The following is a 16,822-nucleotide window of genomic DNA, read 5'->3' on the forward strand; positions in this document are numbered from 1 at the left end:
AGCCTGTTCTGTGAGCAGATTTGTGTGCATGCAAAGCATCATAATAATACAGCAGTGACTGGGAATCAACATTTTAAAGCGTACTTTTCTCAGTGGAAAATTTAAAAGGTAGCTGGTTTTTTGTCTGTTTTATTTGTTTTTGTCTTGCTGTGAAAAAAAAAAGGAAGTATGCATTTGGAGAACATTGCATTTGGATACTTAAAATGGATTTCACTTATCTTTTCATTTGATTGAAGAGTTAATCAAATATTTTATCCCATTCTTAGAATGTCATTCTTCTTTAATAGATTGGAACAGAAGAAAACTTGGATTACAAAGCAATTATTGATGGAGTCGAGAGAGTTAGTCGTTTTGGTAAGCTATTTGGAGAAATCATTTTCTTCTAGATTGTACTTTGGATGCATATGAATTTTTATAATATTACAAAAGTCACTTGTTCCAAAGAAGAAGGAAAGACCTTTTCAAAAAGGAGCAATCTTCCAATTCTTACACTTGATGATTTGTACATGTCTCACTAAAGAACATTTTATCTGAAACTTTTGTCACATAAAAAATCACAAACGGTTAATATAAGTAGGAAGTTAAAATTTTCTAATTTTATTCTTGAAAATAATCTAATTATATCATGCATTTAAAATGTATATCTCTATTCTGTCTGCATTGTACATTTGTTAAAGACTCTGATTTATAATCTGAAACCAGCTAGTGTTATAAAAGTCATGTTTTTAAGTGAAAAGACAATTTTACTCAACTTAAAATTTATTCCCTGGTGGTTTCCTTGATAGGTCCTTTACCAGTATGACAAGGTTTTTGGAAGAAGGCAAACACTTAACATAGAAAAAGGTGCCGTATGTTTCACTGTTCTGCCTGCTAGCTCATGGATCTTGTCATTTGTCACAGCAAATGCTTGTAACAACATGTGCAAGAGACAGCAAACCTGTTATTATTATTGTAATTTTAGTAAGCATCCACATGCAGGAGATTAATGCTGCCCTGAGTTATCAACAAAATAAGGATTATTTCTCTCTGGGAAGCCGCAAAATCTTGAAATCAGGGACAAAATTCATATAGATCCTTTTTGAAAGCAAAAGCTGGGCCTTGGATTGATTCATCTTTGTCAATCACATGTGAGGGCCTTAAGTGACAGAACTTTTCAGAAGTCAGGAATATGTGAACTCATGCAGTGCAGCTTTCATTGTTTTGTGTTTTTTGTTTTCATGTTTTTTCCAAAAGGTGCAGTCAAACACAAGATGAAGTTATCTCCCTCCATCCACCTAGACCGCAAAATTCAACATTGAATGCCATAAGCCACACTTAATTTTTCCCTCATTTAGTCAGAAAGTGGATTTTATTCAGACTGAAAGAAGGCAGCTAGTTTGAATTCCTACACTGAAACTTGTATAAAACATGAACTCCAAATGTTCCCAGGCCTTATGTCAGCCTGTGGGGCCAACAAGAGTGGTGTTAACACTGGGTTGTTAGTCCTGACTTGTGTCGCTGTGGTATTCTGGCCTCTTTTTCTGGATGCTTCTTCAGTTATTTCTGGGGCTCTCTAGGAGGGTCATATGAGGATCCTATGAGTGTAAGAACCAATTCGCCCATGTTCTTTGGCTAAAGTTTACTTTTCAATATAGTTATTATCCATAAGCCGTTGAGGGAGGTGCTTCCTCACAGCTGCTGCTGCCACATAATAGCCTCCTCGAGAACATGGATTCCCAGCAGCCCTATTCTGGCCGTATCCTGGCTCTTAATTTGGAAGCAGAACCGATAGTCTCCCTGGCTGCCTGGAAACACATCCCGATCTGCCCTCCATTTCTCTGTTTTCTTTCTCTCTACCCTGCTGCTTGTGCACTGACTTCTTCCCTCCTTTTACCGAAAAATAAAATCCTCCATGTGCGTCAACTCACCCACTGGATTCGTAATTATTTCCATATATTCGGCAAGGACACCTAAGCTGATTCAGTTGGTAAGTGGTAGGGCCAGAATCTCGATCCAGGTCTGTCCACAAAGTTTGTTCCACTACACTGTGACGATTTGTATGAGTTATGTTTCAGGACAGATATGAAACAGGTCAATTTGATTTGAATGGTTGTTAGATATGATCTGTACAAACTAAATAAGTCCTCCTAAAGGTAAATGTTTCTATTTTGAGAATTCTTAGATTAAATCTATTTCAGAGTCTAGAAAACCCCCTAGTCCCCAATACACGAGAGGCTCCCCGATACTGGCTCTTAGCCATTGCTGCTGAGAACCTAGAGGACTGAAGGCAGCGCTTGTCTGTGGATAGAGACTCTACAACTGAAGCTCAGCTCCCAAATCCTGCTCCATATTCTTTATATGATGTTAGTTATTCAAGAAACAACACCTTCAACCATCATCAAGATTGTAAAATCTATCTTAGTCCAATGTGGGCTGATGACTCATTTCCTGTATTCCTCTCGAAAAGATGAAAGAACCCATTTCCCTTTCCTTCCCTCGTTCCTGCCTTTCTTTTGACCCTATTGTGGTCTTTGTCTATCTCCTTATCTCTTTCCCTACTTATCCTCCCCCTCTTGCTGTCACCCTCCTTACAGAAGGGGAGCATCTGATTGGTTGCTCACCGATATGTGCCTAAATGAATAATGACTGAATGAATGATCACAACTACAGCAGCATTGTCTCAGGTGTGATTCTTGCTTGTGTTAACAATAATGAGGTGATTCAGATGAAGCAAATGCTTTTGCTAGACACATACTCAAAAAATCGCCTTATTCCAATTTTCTCAAAAGATGGTTGTCTAATTGAAGAGCTCTGGGGTGCCTGGATGCCTCAGTGGGTTGAGCATCTGACTTTGGCTTGGGTCATGAACTCTCGGTTCGTGAGTTTGAATCCCACATCAGGCTCTGTGCTGACAGCTCAGAGCCTGGAGCTTGCTTCAGATTCTGTGTCTCCCTCTCTCTCTGCCCCTCCCCCATTCATGTTCTGTCTCTCTCTCTGTCTCTAAAATAAACATTAAACAAAGAAAAGGAAAAAAAAAGAAAGAAGAGTGCTACTGTAGTTGAACAGTCCTGTGATATCCAAGACAGAAATTTAGGACATGTATATAAATAACATTTTTATTTTTTTAAGTTTGAGAGAGAGAGAGAGAGAGCGCACAGGGGAAGGGCAGAGAGAGAGAGAGAGAGAGAGAAAGTCCCAAGCTGACTCTGTTCTGTCAGCACAGAGCCCAACTTGGAGTTCATACCCTCAAACCGTGAGATCATGACCTCAGCCCAAACCAAGAGTGAGATGTTTAACCAACTGAGCCACCCAGGCACCCCTCTAAATGTTTTTAAAATAAGGTACAAAACAGTTAGCATTTCAAGAAAATTCTCTATTTCCCCTTCCCTATTCAGATCTCACTTCTTTTCTTCCTCTTCTGGCCTGTAGCTCTCCTGGTGTCATTTCATTTCCCACCTAATTTAGCAGTGAGTCAGTGTTTGCCTCCTTACTTAATTAGTATTCTGCACATCCACATTTCCAGAGAACATTTGTAAGATAAATTTTGTCTTCAGCAGAAAAAAAGAAACAATTGTAGCCCATTGATGATTAAGAAGGAGGTTATGGACTTAAAAATTTTTCAGTTAATAAAAGCATAAATCTGAAAATGGGAAACACTCACATATAAAAAGATTTTCCTCAGTTTCAGAGAACTTGAATCCAAGTCTAAATTCTAATCATTTCATCTTGATATTAGAGAAGAAGACATACTTTTAGAAATTACTAATTAATACATTAAACCAAGCATAACTTGCATTTTCTAACAGATTAAAACTAGATTTAGGTTGTATATACACAACACTATCTGTTCGGTCAAGCAGATTTTCATTTCCAACAGTCAGTCTTAAATTCAGAATGGAAGCAGTTATCTATAACTTTAATTATTACCAGAGTCCCTCCTTCCTTCAAAAGTTTCTGCATTGTAGAAAAATTAACATTCAATAATTTAATTTTTAAACAGAAATTTTTTTCTTTGAGGCTTTCTGGATATGTCCAGTCTTCATAGAGTTTAAAGCCAGAATACACTATGAAAATAATCTGGGTTGGTCATTTTATTTTATAATGTAGAAAGTGGGTTCAAAATACTAACATCTTGCAAAGACTTCACTCTGCTTTGGATTTTCAATGCGGGCTGCATGTTTGAATCACCTGGGGATGCTGTCTTGAAAATGTAGATGCCCTATTACTAGAGATTTAAGTTCAAGTGGGCTAGGGTGGGGCCTGCAATACTGCTGTTTTTTTTTTTTTTTTTTTAATTTTTTTTTTTTTCAACATTTATTTATTTTTGGGACAGAGAGAGACAGAGCATGAACGGGGGAGGGGCAGAGAGAGAGGGAGACACAGAATCGGAAACAGGCTCCAGGCTCTGAGCCATCAGCCCAGAGCCCGACGCGGGGCTCGAACTCACGGACCGCGAGATCGTGACCTGGCTGAAGTCGGACGCTTAACCGACTGCGCCACCCAGGCGCCCCCTGCTGTTTTTTTTTAAAGCTCCCCAGATTATTCAAATACGGGGTGAAACTACTACCAGGCCCTAGATTATGGAATTCCTCAGTTCTTGTGTTCTCAAAGAATTCAGTTGAAAGACCTGATAGAGAGTTAATGTTGCAAAGGTTTTTTTTTTTTTCTTTTAGCAAAAAGTGATAGTACACTCCAGTGACAGAGGAGCAGGCTGACCCAAGGATAGGTGGCAAAGCGCCGAGTTCCTTATTGTGTTCCTTTATGAGGAGTTATTTGTTCCCCTCCCTCCCATCTCGTCATTCTCACTCCACCCTTGGAACTGCCTTGGTTTCCTCCCCTCCAACTTTTGCTGCAAGTTTGTCCTAGTCATTTTCCCATGAGGGCCTAAGTGCAACCCCTTGGGGGGCGGGCCCTGACCGCAATGCTAATGATATTTTAATTCGTATATGGCGTTTACGTTCATATATGGCTTTTATGATATTATAATAGCCTCGAGGTTGCTAGTGACACAGTCTTTCTTTTTGTTTTTTTTAATTTAATTTTTTATTTTTTAAAATTTACATCCAAATTAGCATAGAGTGCAACAATGATTTCAGGAGTAGATTCCTTAGTGCCCCTTACCCATTTAGCCCATCCCCCCTCCCACAACCACCCCCATATCCCTCAGTTTGTTCTCCATATTTATGAGTCTCTTATATTTTGTCCCCCTCCCTGTTTTTATATTATTTTTGTTTTCCTTCCCTTATGTTCATCTGTTTTGTCTCTTAAAGTCCTCATATGAGTGAAGTCATAGGATTTTTTGTCTTTCTCTGACTGACTCATTTCACTTAGCATAACACTCTCCAGTTCCATCCACTTAGTTGCAAATGGCAAGATTTCGTTCTTTTTGATTTCCGAGTAATGCTCCATTGTATATATATACCACACCTCCTTTTCCATTCATCCATCAATGGACATGTGGGCTCTTTCCATACTTTGTCTATTGTTGATAGTGCTGCTATAAACATGGGAGGGGTGCATGTGTCTCTTCGAAACAGCATACCTGTATCCCGTGGAAAGATGCCCAGTAGTGCAATTGCTGGGTCATAGAGTAGTTATATTTTTAGTTTTTTGAGGAACCTCCATACTGTTTTCCAGAGTCGCTGTACCAGCTTGCATTGCCACCAACAGTGCAAAAGAGATCCTCTTTCTCTGCATCCTCGCGAACATCTGTTGTTGCTGAGTTGTTAATGTTAGCCATTCTGACAGGTGTGAGGTGGTATCTTAATGTGGTATTGATTTGTATTTCCCTGATGATGAGTGATGTTGAGCATTCTTTCATGTGTCAGTTGGTCATCTGGATGTCTTCTTTGGAGAGGTGTCTCTTCATGTCTTTTGCCCATTTCTTCACTGGATTATTTGTTTTTTGGGTGTTAAGTTTGATCAGTTCTTTATAGATTTTGGATACTAACCCTTTATCTGATATGTCATTTGCACATATCTTCTCCCAATCTGTCGGTTGCCTTTTAGTTTTGCTGATTGTTTCCTTCGCTGTGCAGAAGCTTTTTATTTTGGTGAGGTCCCAGTAGTTCATTTTTGCTTTTGTTTCCCTTGCCTCCGGAGATGTGTTGAGTAAGAAGTTGCTGCAGCCAAGGTCAGAGAGGTTTTTGCCTGCTTTCTCCTTGAGGATTTTGATGGCTTCCTGTCTTACATTGAGGTCTTTCATCCATTTTGAGTTTATTTTTGTGTACAGTGTAAGAAAGTGGTCCAGGTTCAGTTTTTTGCATGTCGCTGTCCAGTTTTCCCAGCACCACTTGCTGAAGAGACTGTCTTTATTCCATGGGATATTCTTTCCTGCTTTGTCAAAGATGAGTTGGCCATACATTTGTGGGTCCATTTCTGGGTTCTCTCTTTTGTTCCATTGATCTGAGTGTCTGTTCTTGTGCCAGTACCATACTATCTTGATGATTACAACTTTGTAGCATAGCTTGAAGTCCAGGATTGTGATGCCTCCTGCTTTGGTTTTCTTTTTCAAGATTGCTTTGGCTATTCGGGGTCTTTTCTGGTTCCATACAAATTTTAGGATTATTTGTTCTAGCTGTGTGAAGAATGCTCATGTTATTTTGATAGGGATTGCATTGAATATGTGGATTGCTTTGGGTAGTATTGACATTTTAACAATATTTGTTCTTCCTATCCAGGAGCATGGAATCTTTTCCCATTTTTTTGTGTCTTCTTCAATTTCTTTCATAAACTTTCTATAGTTTTCAGTGTATAGAGTTTTCACCTCTTTGGTTAGATTTATTCCTGGGTATTTTATGGGTTTTGGTGCAACTGTAAATGGGATCGATTCCTTGATTTCTCTTTCTGTCACTTCATTGTTGGTGTATAGGAATGCAACCGATTTCTGTGTGTTGATTTTACATCCCACAACTTTGCTGAAGTCATGAATCAATTATAGCAGTTTTTGGTGGAATCTTTTGGGTTTTCCATATAGAGAGTATCATGTCATCTGCGAAGAGTGAAAATTTGACCTCCTCCTGGCTGATTTGGATGCCTTTTATTTCTTTGTGTTGTCTGAGTGCAGAGGCTAAGACTTCTAATACTATGTTGAATAATAGTGGTGAGAGTGGACATCCCTGTCTTGTTCCTGACCTTAGGGGAAAATCTGTCAGTTTTTCCCCATTGAGGATGATATTAGTGTTGGGTCATTCCTCTATGGCTTTTATGATCTTGAGGTATGCTCCTTCTATCCCTACTTTCTTGAGGGTTTTTATCAAGAAAGGATGCTGTATTTTGTCAAATGCTTTCTCTGCATCTATTGAGAGGATCATATGGTTCTTGTCCTTTCTTTTACTGATGTGATGAATCATGTTAACTGTTTTGCAGATATTGAACCAGCCCTGCATCCTAGGTATAAATCCCACTTGGTAGTGGTGAATAATTTTTTTTAATGTATTGTTGGATCCAGTTGGCTAATATCTTGTTAAGGATTTTTGCGTCCATGTTCATCAGGGAATTTGGTCTATAATTCTCCTTTTTAGTGGGATCTCTGGTTTTGGAATCAAGGTAATGCTGGCTTCATAGAAAGAGTTTGGAAGTTTTCCTTCCATTTCTATTTTTTGGAACAATTTCAAGAGAATAGGTGCTAACTCTTCCTTAAATGTTTGGTAGAATTCCCCTGGAAAGCCATCTGTCCCTGGACTCTTGTTTTTTGGGAGATTTTTGATTACTAATTCGATTTCCTTACTGGTTATGGGTCTGTTCAAATTTTCTGTTTCTTCCTGTTTCAGTTTTGGTAGTGTATGTGTTTCTAGGAATTTGTCCATTTCTTCCAGATTGCCCATTTTATTGGCATATAATTGCTCATAATATTCTCTTATTATTGTTTGTATTTCTGCTGTGTTGGTTGTGATCTCTCCTATTTCATTCTTGATTTTATTTATTTGGGTTCTTTCCTTTTTCTGTTTGATCAAACTGGTTAGTGGTTTATCAATTTTGTTAGTTATTTCAGAGAACCAGCTTCCGGTTTCATTGATCTGTTCTACTGTTTTTTTGGTTTCCATAGCATTAATTTCTGTGCTAATCTTTGTTATTTTCTTTCTTCTGCTGGTTTGGGGTTTTATTTGCTGTTCTTTTTACAGCTTCTTAAGGTGGAAGGTTAGGTTGTGTATGTGAGATCTTTCTTCCTTCTTCAGGAAGGCCTGGATGCTATATACTTTCCTCTTATGACTGCCTTTGCTGCATCCCAGAGGTTTTTGGCTGTGGTGTTATCATTTTCATTGACTTCCATATACTTTTTAATTTCCTCTTTAACTTCTTTGTTAGCCCATTCATTCTTTAGAGATGTTCTTCGGTCTCCAAGTATTTGTTACCTTTCCAAATTTTTTTCTTGTAGTTGATTTTGAGTTTTATAGTGCTGTCGTCTGCAAATATGCATGGTATGATCTCGATCTTTTTGTATCCCAGTATATGGTCTATTCTGGAGAATGTTCCGTGTGCACTGGAGAAGAATGTATATTCTGCTGCTTTAGGATGAAATGTTCTGAATATATCTGTCAAGTCCATCTGGTCCAGTGTGTCATTCAAAGCCATTGTTTCCTTGTTGGTTTTTTGATTAGATGATCTGTCCATTGCTGTGAGTGGGGTGTTGAAGTCTCCTACTATTATGGTATTACTATTGATGAGTTTATGTTTGTGAGTAATTGATTTTATATATTTAGTGCTCTCTCATTTGGCACATAAATGTTTGCAATTGTTAGGTCTTCTTGGTGGATAGACCCCTTGATTATGATATAATGCCTTTCTGCATCTCTTGATACAGTCTTTATTTTAAAGTCTAGATTGTCTGATATAAGTATGGCTACTCTGACTTTCTTTTGTTGACTATTAGCATGATAGATGGTTCTCCATCCCCTTATTTTCAGTTTGAAGGTGTCTTTAGGTCTAAAGTGGGTCTCTTGTAAACAGCATATAGATGGATCTTGTCTTCTTTTCCGTTCTGTTACCCTATGTCTTTTGATTGGAGCATTGAGTCCATTGATGTTTAGAGTGAGTACTGAAAGATATGAATTTATTGCCATTATGATGCTTGTAGAGTTGGAGTTTCTGGTGGTGTTCTCTGGTCCTTTCTAATCTTTTGTTGCTTTTGGTGTGTGTGTGTGTATATATATATATATATATATATATATATATATATATACACATTATTTTTTTTTCATCTTTTCTCCCCTCAGAGAGTACCCCTTAACATTTCTTGCAGGGCTGGTTTAGTGGTCACAAACTCCTTTAATTTTTGTTTGTCTGGGAAACTTTTTATCTCTCCTTCTATTTTGAAGACAGCTTTGCTGGATAAAGAATTCTTGGCTGCATATTTTTCTGATTCAGCACACTGGATATATCCTGCCACTCCTTTCTGGCCTGCAAGTTTTTGTGGATAGGTCTGCTGCAAGCCTGATATGTCTTCTCTTGTAGATTAGCGACTTTTTTTCCCTTGCTGCTTTCATGATTCTCTCCTTGCTTGCGTATTTTGTGAATTTGACTATGATATGCCTTGTTGATGGTCGGTTTTTGTTGAATCTAATGGGGATCCTCTGTGCTTCCTGTATTTTGATGTCTGTGTCTTTCCCCAGGTTAGGAAAGTTTTCCGCTATGATTTGCTCACATAACCCTTCTACCCCCATTTCTCTTCCTTCCTCTTCTGGGACCCCTATGATTCTGATGTTTCCTTTTAATGAGTCACTGATTTCTCTAATTCTTAGACTGTGCTCTTTTGCCTGAATCTCCCTCTTTTTCTGCTTCATTATTCTCCATAAGTTTGTCCTCTATGTCACTGATTCTCTGTTCTGCCTCATCCGTCCTTGCCGCCACGGCATCCATCCATGATTGCAGCTCAGTGATAGCATTTTTTTTTTCATCCTGACTAGTTTTTACTTCTTTTATCTCCGCAGAAAGGGATTCTAATCTATTTTCAACTGCCTCTAGTATTCTTTTTATCGTGATTCTAAATTCTGGTTCATATATCTTGCTTGTATCTGTGTTGGTTAAATCCCTGGCTGTTGTTTCTTCATGCTGTTTCTTTGGAGGTGAATTCCTTCATTTTGTCATTTTGAAGGGAGAAAAGGAATTAATGAGGTAGAAAAATTAAAATTTAAAGAATTAAAATTTAAAAAAATATTAAAATTTAAACATTGAAAATACACACACACAAAAATGAATAAATGATGCTAGATCCTGAGTGTGTTTTGGTCTGGATGTTGAAAGTGGTTTGATAGATTAGAGAAAAAAGTTGGGGGGGGGGGGAAAGGAAGTCTTTTGAGAATCTGAAAAATTGAGTACACTGAAGTAGACTAAAATGAAAAGATGGGAGTAAAATAGAATTTGAAAAAATTTACGTGAAACTGAAGAATATAGTAGAAAAAAATTAAAAAGCTTTAAATAAAAATTAAAAATAAAAATGAATTTTTTCTCTTTCTGTATTGAAGAAGAAAAGAAAACAAAAAAAGAGAAAAAAGAAATCACTTGAAAATTTGAAAAAGTGAATCCACTGTAGTAGACTAAAATAAAACGATGGGAATAAAATAGAATTTGGAAAAGTTTACATAGAAGTAAAAAATATAGTAAAAATAAAAATTAAAGAAAAACATTTTTAATAGAAATTGAAAAGAAAAATGAAGTTTTCCTCCCTCTGTATTCAAGAACAAGAAACTAAAAAGAGAAAAAAAAGAAGAAAAAAAAAAGGAAATCGTTTGAAAATTTGAAAAAATTAACACACTGAAGTAGACTAAAATAAAATGATGCAAGTAAAATTGAATTTGAAAAGTTACACAAAAGTAAAAAATATAGAAATAAAAATTAAAAATATTTTTAATAAAAATTAAAAATAAAAATGAATTTTTTCTTTCTGTATTCAAGAAAAAGAAAAGAAGTGAAAAAGAGAAAAAAAAAGAAAGAAAATTGAATAGATGGACCTGCTAACAGATTGAAATAGGACTGAAATTACTTTGTTTTCCCCTAGAAATCAGACTATGAAGTGCTTTCTAGTCTATAAACTAAGCAGGGGGTGAGACTTGTGTTCTTGAAGAGCGAGGTTGGCCCAGTTGGGCGGGGCTTTGTGTAACGGCTCCATTCTCCACTAGATGGTGCTGCTAGCCTACTGGGGTGTTGTGTTGTGGTGCTCATAGGTGCATATGTGCATGCGCGGGAGCGGTGAAAATGGCGTCACCCAGCTACCCAGTCTCTAGTTTTGGAACTCTGTTCTCCTGGATCATCAATTGCTCACCCGTCCTCTGTCTTCAGCTTTTGTCCACTCCCCGCTTTTTCATTGTCTGTGGCCAAGCACCAGGAAGTACCTCTTTCCTGAGTTTTGTCTCAGATGCGGCTGTTTTCCACGGCCCCTTACTTCTGAAGGACTGTGGCTTTGACCCTTTCTGCCCTTCTGCGGGGGGGGGGGGGGGGGGAGGTGGGTCTCACTGAGCAATGGCCGAATGCCAGCCACACCCAGGAAAGTTCGCATTACTGTGCTGCTGCCGAAACCCAGAGACGGCAGCCAGGTGCCAGCCCGCCCCAGAAAAAGTTTGAGAGATAGTGTAGCAGCAGCATTTCAGGAATTATGGAAAATCACAACACACATCTGACACCAGGCTTCACCCTTAAGGACCTTGTTCCAGTACCAGCGAATGTGACCGTTCTCTGGGGTCTGCTGGGACCAGGTGGCCTCAACAGTCTCTACCAAATGTTCTTCCAGCAGTGGAATCGCTTTTCCCTGTGTGGCCCAAGAACCTCCCGGACCCCACTCCGCTCCTGGGGATTTGCCCTTCCCAGCAGAGCATCTCCAGGTATCAAGCTGCAGAGCTGCAGACTCTGTGCTCCCCTTGTTTACAGTCTTAATGGAATTTAAACCCTCTCCTTTCTCCCTTTTTAGTTTAGTCCCTATGGCTATTTCCAATTTTCTACTTTCTCTCCAACTGCCTTTGGGGAGAGGTGCTTTTCCAGTATTCTCCCCTCATCTGCATCCTCTCTCTGCCTGCAAAAGCGGCTCCCTGCCCGCTGCAGCTTCTCTCTCCCCAAGTTCACCACTCCGTGCCACATACCTGTTGAGTTCTGTGGTTCAGGTTGTGCAGATTGTTGTGTTAATCCTCAGATCAGTTTTCTAGGTGTGCAGGATGGTTTAGTGTTGGTCTGGCTGTATTTCATGGACACAAGACACACAAAAAACTTCCATGCTGTTCTGCCATCTTGGTTTCTCAGGCTTGTCGTGACACAGTCTTTCTTAAGTGCACATGTTCCAAAGTTAAGGCAGTCCCTGTAGCCCATGTCTCCTGCTTATGGGTCTGTGGTGTACCACACAAGGGCTTGGTCTGAGGGAGATGGGGTGGACTCTGGGTGAAGACACGTGATTTCTGGCAATTTCCCATCGTCATCCTCCTACTTCCCCTTCCTGTCATGTCTGTCTAACTACCTCGTCTGACAAAACTACCACTCTACACTGTGCTATCTCACTAAGAATGGATTAAATAGGTCTCGGGGGCTACTTCTTTTTTTTTTTTTTTTTTTTTTTAATTTTTTTTTTCAACGTTTATTTATTTTTGGGACAGAGAGAGACAGAGCATGAATGGGGGAGGGGCAGAGAGAGAGGGAGACATAGAATCGGAAACAGGCTCCAGGCTCCGAGCCATCAGCCCAGAGCCCGACGCGGGGCTCGAACTCACGGACCGCGAGATCGTGACCTGGCTGAAGTCGGACGCTTAACCGACTGCGCCACCCAGGCGCCCCTCGGGGGCTACTTCTTAATGACATAAGTCTACTACAAAGAACAGAGGACATGCATGCATTGAGCTAGATAGTTAGGATGGGTAAATGAGTTCGACACAGATCTTGCTGATAAGCAGATTGCTGCCATATGAGTGAGGGCAGGTACACTAAAGGCTAAATGGCTGTTGATAAGTGCTGTTGGAAAGGTCCAAAAGCAAAAATGGGATCATTCATGGAGACAGATATAATTGGATTGTTTGAGAGTTGCAAGGCCAGATATGCCACTTAGGAAAGCTCTACTAAATTTTTAAAGGAATTCTCTATTCTGGATAAAAGGTATAATACACACACACACACACACACACACACACACCATATATGTAAAATATACTTTCCACCCTTTGTTCTTACCATTTATTCCCTTAATAGTGACTATTGATAAATAGGTAAATATTGATAAATAGATCTTAATTATCATGTACTAAAGTTTATCTTTTTTCCCTTTATAATTAACAATTTTTGTGTACCCTTTCAGGAATCTCAGCCTACCTTAAGGTTATAAAGTGAATATTCTGTTTTCCTCTAAAAGTTTTACTCTCCTGTTCACATTTAGATCCACTAAATCTAGATCTGCTAGATGTATTTAGAACTCATGTGCTTAAGATGTGAAGTAGGGAATCATGATACACTTTTTTCCGTAAGGATATCCAAGTGATACAGCACTCTTTACTGCAAAGGCAGTCCATTCTAACTACATAGTAATTTTTCCTGTCCTAAAGAAAAAAAGTGACATACATAAAGTGACTATATATGTATGGATCTGAGTTCTCTTTTCTCTTTCACTGTTCCCTTTGTCTGTCTTTGCATGCATATTTCACTATCATGACTTCTATAGTTTTATATAATCGGTTTTCCTACCTGGTAATGAAAGTCGTACAGTAGCTGTTATTGTTCAAGATTCTTTTAACTTTTCATTTCCATTTAAATTTTTAAATCAGCATGTCAGTAAACACATGCTGTATAAAACACATGTGTATAAAAGCCTCTGGGATTTTGATAAGATTTTTTGACTCCGTAAATCAATTTGGGGGCAGTCAACACCTGCACAATACTAACTCTTCCAACCCATGAACTTGGTATTTCCCATAATTTTAATTTCCCATAATTTTAATTTTTATATAATTCTCTCAAGAAAGTTTTATAGTTTTTAATATAGATTGTTCACATCATTTGTTAGATTTATCTGTATTTGATACTGTGTTGTTATTATGAGTTATATTGTTTTAAATTGCATTTTCTATTGTTTCATACTGGTACATAGCAATATAATTAATTTTTGTATATGGGTCTTATGTGCAGTGACTTTACTAAATGCATTTACTAATTCTGATAGTTTGTAAATTCAATATCATACATGTACAATCATGCATTTGCAAAATATGACGGTATCATTTCTTCATATCCAATCTTTATGACTTTTTTCTTTATTGCACTGGCCCAGTCCTCCAATTCAATGTTAATCAGAAATGGTGATAGCAGGATGTTTTTGTCTCATTCTTTATCTCTAGGGGAAAGCTTTCCCAATCGGTCATCCTTAAATACAATGTTTGTTATAGGCTTTGGAAGATAATCTTCGCCAGAATAAGGTTTTGTTATTTTTTGCAAACTGGTATTAAGTCTTCTCAAGTGATTTTACTGTATCTGTTAAGATGGTTATATGATTTCTGAATATCTTTTATATGTAAAAAAATCTCTCCAGGATCTTACTAGTATAACCTATGTAGTTGTGTATGTAAGGAAATTCAGAATATGTTGGTTTTATCACCATTTTTGAAATATACCTAAAATATTCTTAAAATTTAATTTCTGATTAAATTTGTAACAAACCATATGTCTCTGTTTCATAGAAGCTTTGAACCGCTGAGTTCCAGTGTTGAGATCCCAACTGAGATATATGTTGTTACTTTGTAGGGAAACAGTCTGCATTAGATCCCTTCATATTGCTGAACCTTCTGCCAAACTCAACTGACAAATATTACACTTACAATGGCTCATTGACATCTCCTCCCTGCACAGACACTGTTGACTGGATTATTTTTAAAGATACAGTTAGCATCTCTGAAAGCCAGGTAATCTTGGAAATTCAAACAAATGCAATCATTCAAAGCAATTTAAAAATAATTAGTTTCTAAGCTTTACTACTGAATATCTATTTTAAAGCATTTACAGATACCTTTGAATCAGATATGTTACATTATATGTTAAATGATCTTTTCCCCAGTTGGCTGTTTTTTGTGAAGTTCTTACAATGCAACAGTCTGGCTATGTCATGCTGATGGACTACTTACAAAATAATTTTCGAGAACAACAATACAAATTCTCTAGGCAGGTGTTTTCCTCATACACTGGAAAGGAAGAGATTCATGAAACAGGTATGTATTGAAATATAATTTTTGTACTACTTTTACAGATTTTATGTTGTAGGCAGTAATTGTGGAATAATGGAAAATATACAAGACTTAGATATTTAGAAATATTTGATTATTAGCTTTGTCACTTTAGATAAGCTGTTTAACTTCTCTGAATCTCAATTACCACATTTATACAATAGCATTTAAAAATAGCTGTTCCTCCCCACATGAATAACCCCATTTTGCAGATGAGAAATACTGAGATTCAATAACGAAAGTGATTTTGTTAAAAGTAATAGATAGTAATAGTAATAGATAGCAAAGCCACATACACACTTCCAAAATCACTTCATGGTGTTTGCCTGTGCTAAGAGCTCTAGGAAATGAATGATTAAGAAGCCGTGGTGTGAGGAGCTTGAGGAGATCACTTCTAGTTGGGGTAGTCAAGAGCCTCTGCGAGGGAATGACATTTGAGTGGAGTCTTGGTGCGTGATTTGGGTTTTAAGGTGCTCACGTTTGTGTTGGCAGCTCCAAGGCAAGAGCATAGCATGAAGTAGGGATTGAAAGCAAATGCACTGAATTATTAATGAATACAAAGGGAGTTTTTCCCCCTGGTTTCCTTCTTTGGGAGAAAAGAAGTTTGTCGACCCAAGCAATGGAGAGGACTCCAGGGGGAAAGTCTCCAGAGTGCCCTTTGTGTCTTTTGAAGTTGACACAACAGGCAGAAGCCTTTGAAAATGTCCAGAGGACATAATCAGATGCATCTACTGACTTTTCCTTTTCAGTTTATACTGATAGTGTACTGGTTAATGAAAGAAATAGGTGACGTGGCCTTTGCTTTGGGGACTTCAAACACTTCCAAGTACATGGCCATCTTTGATTTCAGCTGTACAATGAATTTTTGGCCATCTAAAGTATTAATCTAATAATCATCTTCTTTTGAAGGTTAGTATTAAAAAAGCATGTTTTTTAAAAACATTACATGTTTTAATGTACCGTTTGTGAGAATTACTTATCCTTTAACAACAACAAAATAGAGCCCAAGACAATAGTGATGAATAGCTACTTTTAACGTGACAATGAGTTTCTAGTTAAATTGCCCCCAAAGGAAGAAATCTCATTACATTTCTACCAGCAGTACTAAATACTATAACATTCTGTCTGGTAAATAATAGACAATTGATTAGGAAAAAAAAAAAACTAGATTTAACCATCTCCTTTTAGAAAATATAATGTACCACATAACAAATTAAATGAATATGATTTTTTTTGTTATGTACTTTTGTCAGTTGTATTTTATTAAAACTCTTCAGTCGCTCTCCATTGCTTTTAGAATAAAATCGAAACCATTCATCATTACATGGTAGGTCCCGTTTAGCACTTACGAGTCTTAGCGTTTACTCTCCGCCACTAGCTTCCTTCTCTCATACTGAACTCTTGGACATCCCCTGAAGAAGGAAGGCCACGTTCTCCTAGGTTACATCCCCTGAAGAAGCAAGACCACATTCTCCTAGGTTACATCCCCTGAAGAAGGAAGGCTACGTTCTCCAAGTTTACATCCCCTGAAGAAAAGAAGGCCATGTTCTCCAAGGTTACATCCCCTGAAGAAGCAAGACCACATTCTCTGAGGTTACATCCCCTGAAGAAGCAAGACCATGTTCTCCGAGGTTACATCCCCTGAAGAAAGGAAGGCCATGTTC

General features: G+C 38.0%; 1 protein-coding gene across 4 annotated transcripts in view; it reads left to right on the forward strand.

Moving 5' to 3' along the window:
- The window catches only part of PTPRZ1 (protein tyrosine phosphatase receptor type Z1), a 191,662-nt gene that overhangs the window by 106,098 nt on the left and 68,742 nt on the right, over positions 1-16,822 (forward strand). For all 4 annotated transcript variants that reach the window (XM_030308309.1, XM_030308310.1, XM_030308311.1 and 1 more), the window contains exons 6-8: positions 288-354; positions 14,683-14,840; positions 14,993-15,143. In XM_030308309.1, coding sequence (XP_030164169.1) covers positions 288-354; positions 14,683-14,840; positions 14,993-15,143 — 376 coding nt within the window. The remainder of the gene's footprint in view (positions 1-287; positions 355-14,682; positions 14,841-14,992; positions 15,144-16,822) is intronic.

The sequence above is a fragment of the Lynx canadensis genome, chromosome A2 (assembly GCF_007474595.2).
Source record: "Lynx canadensis isolate LIC74 chromosome A2, mLynCan4.pri.v2, whole genome shotgun sequence".
NCBI classification, from domain to species: domain Eukaryota; kingdom Metazoa; phylum Chordata; class Mammalia; order Carnivora; family Felidae; genus Lynx; species Lynx canadensis.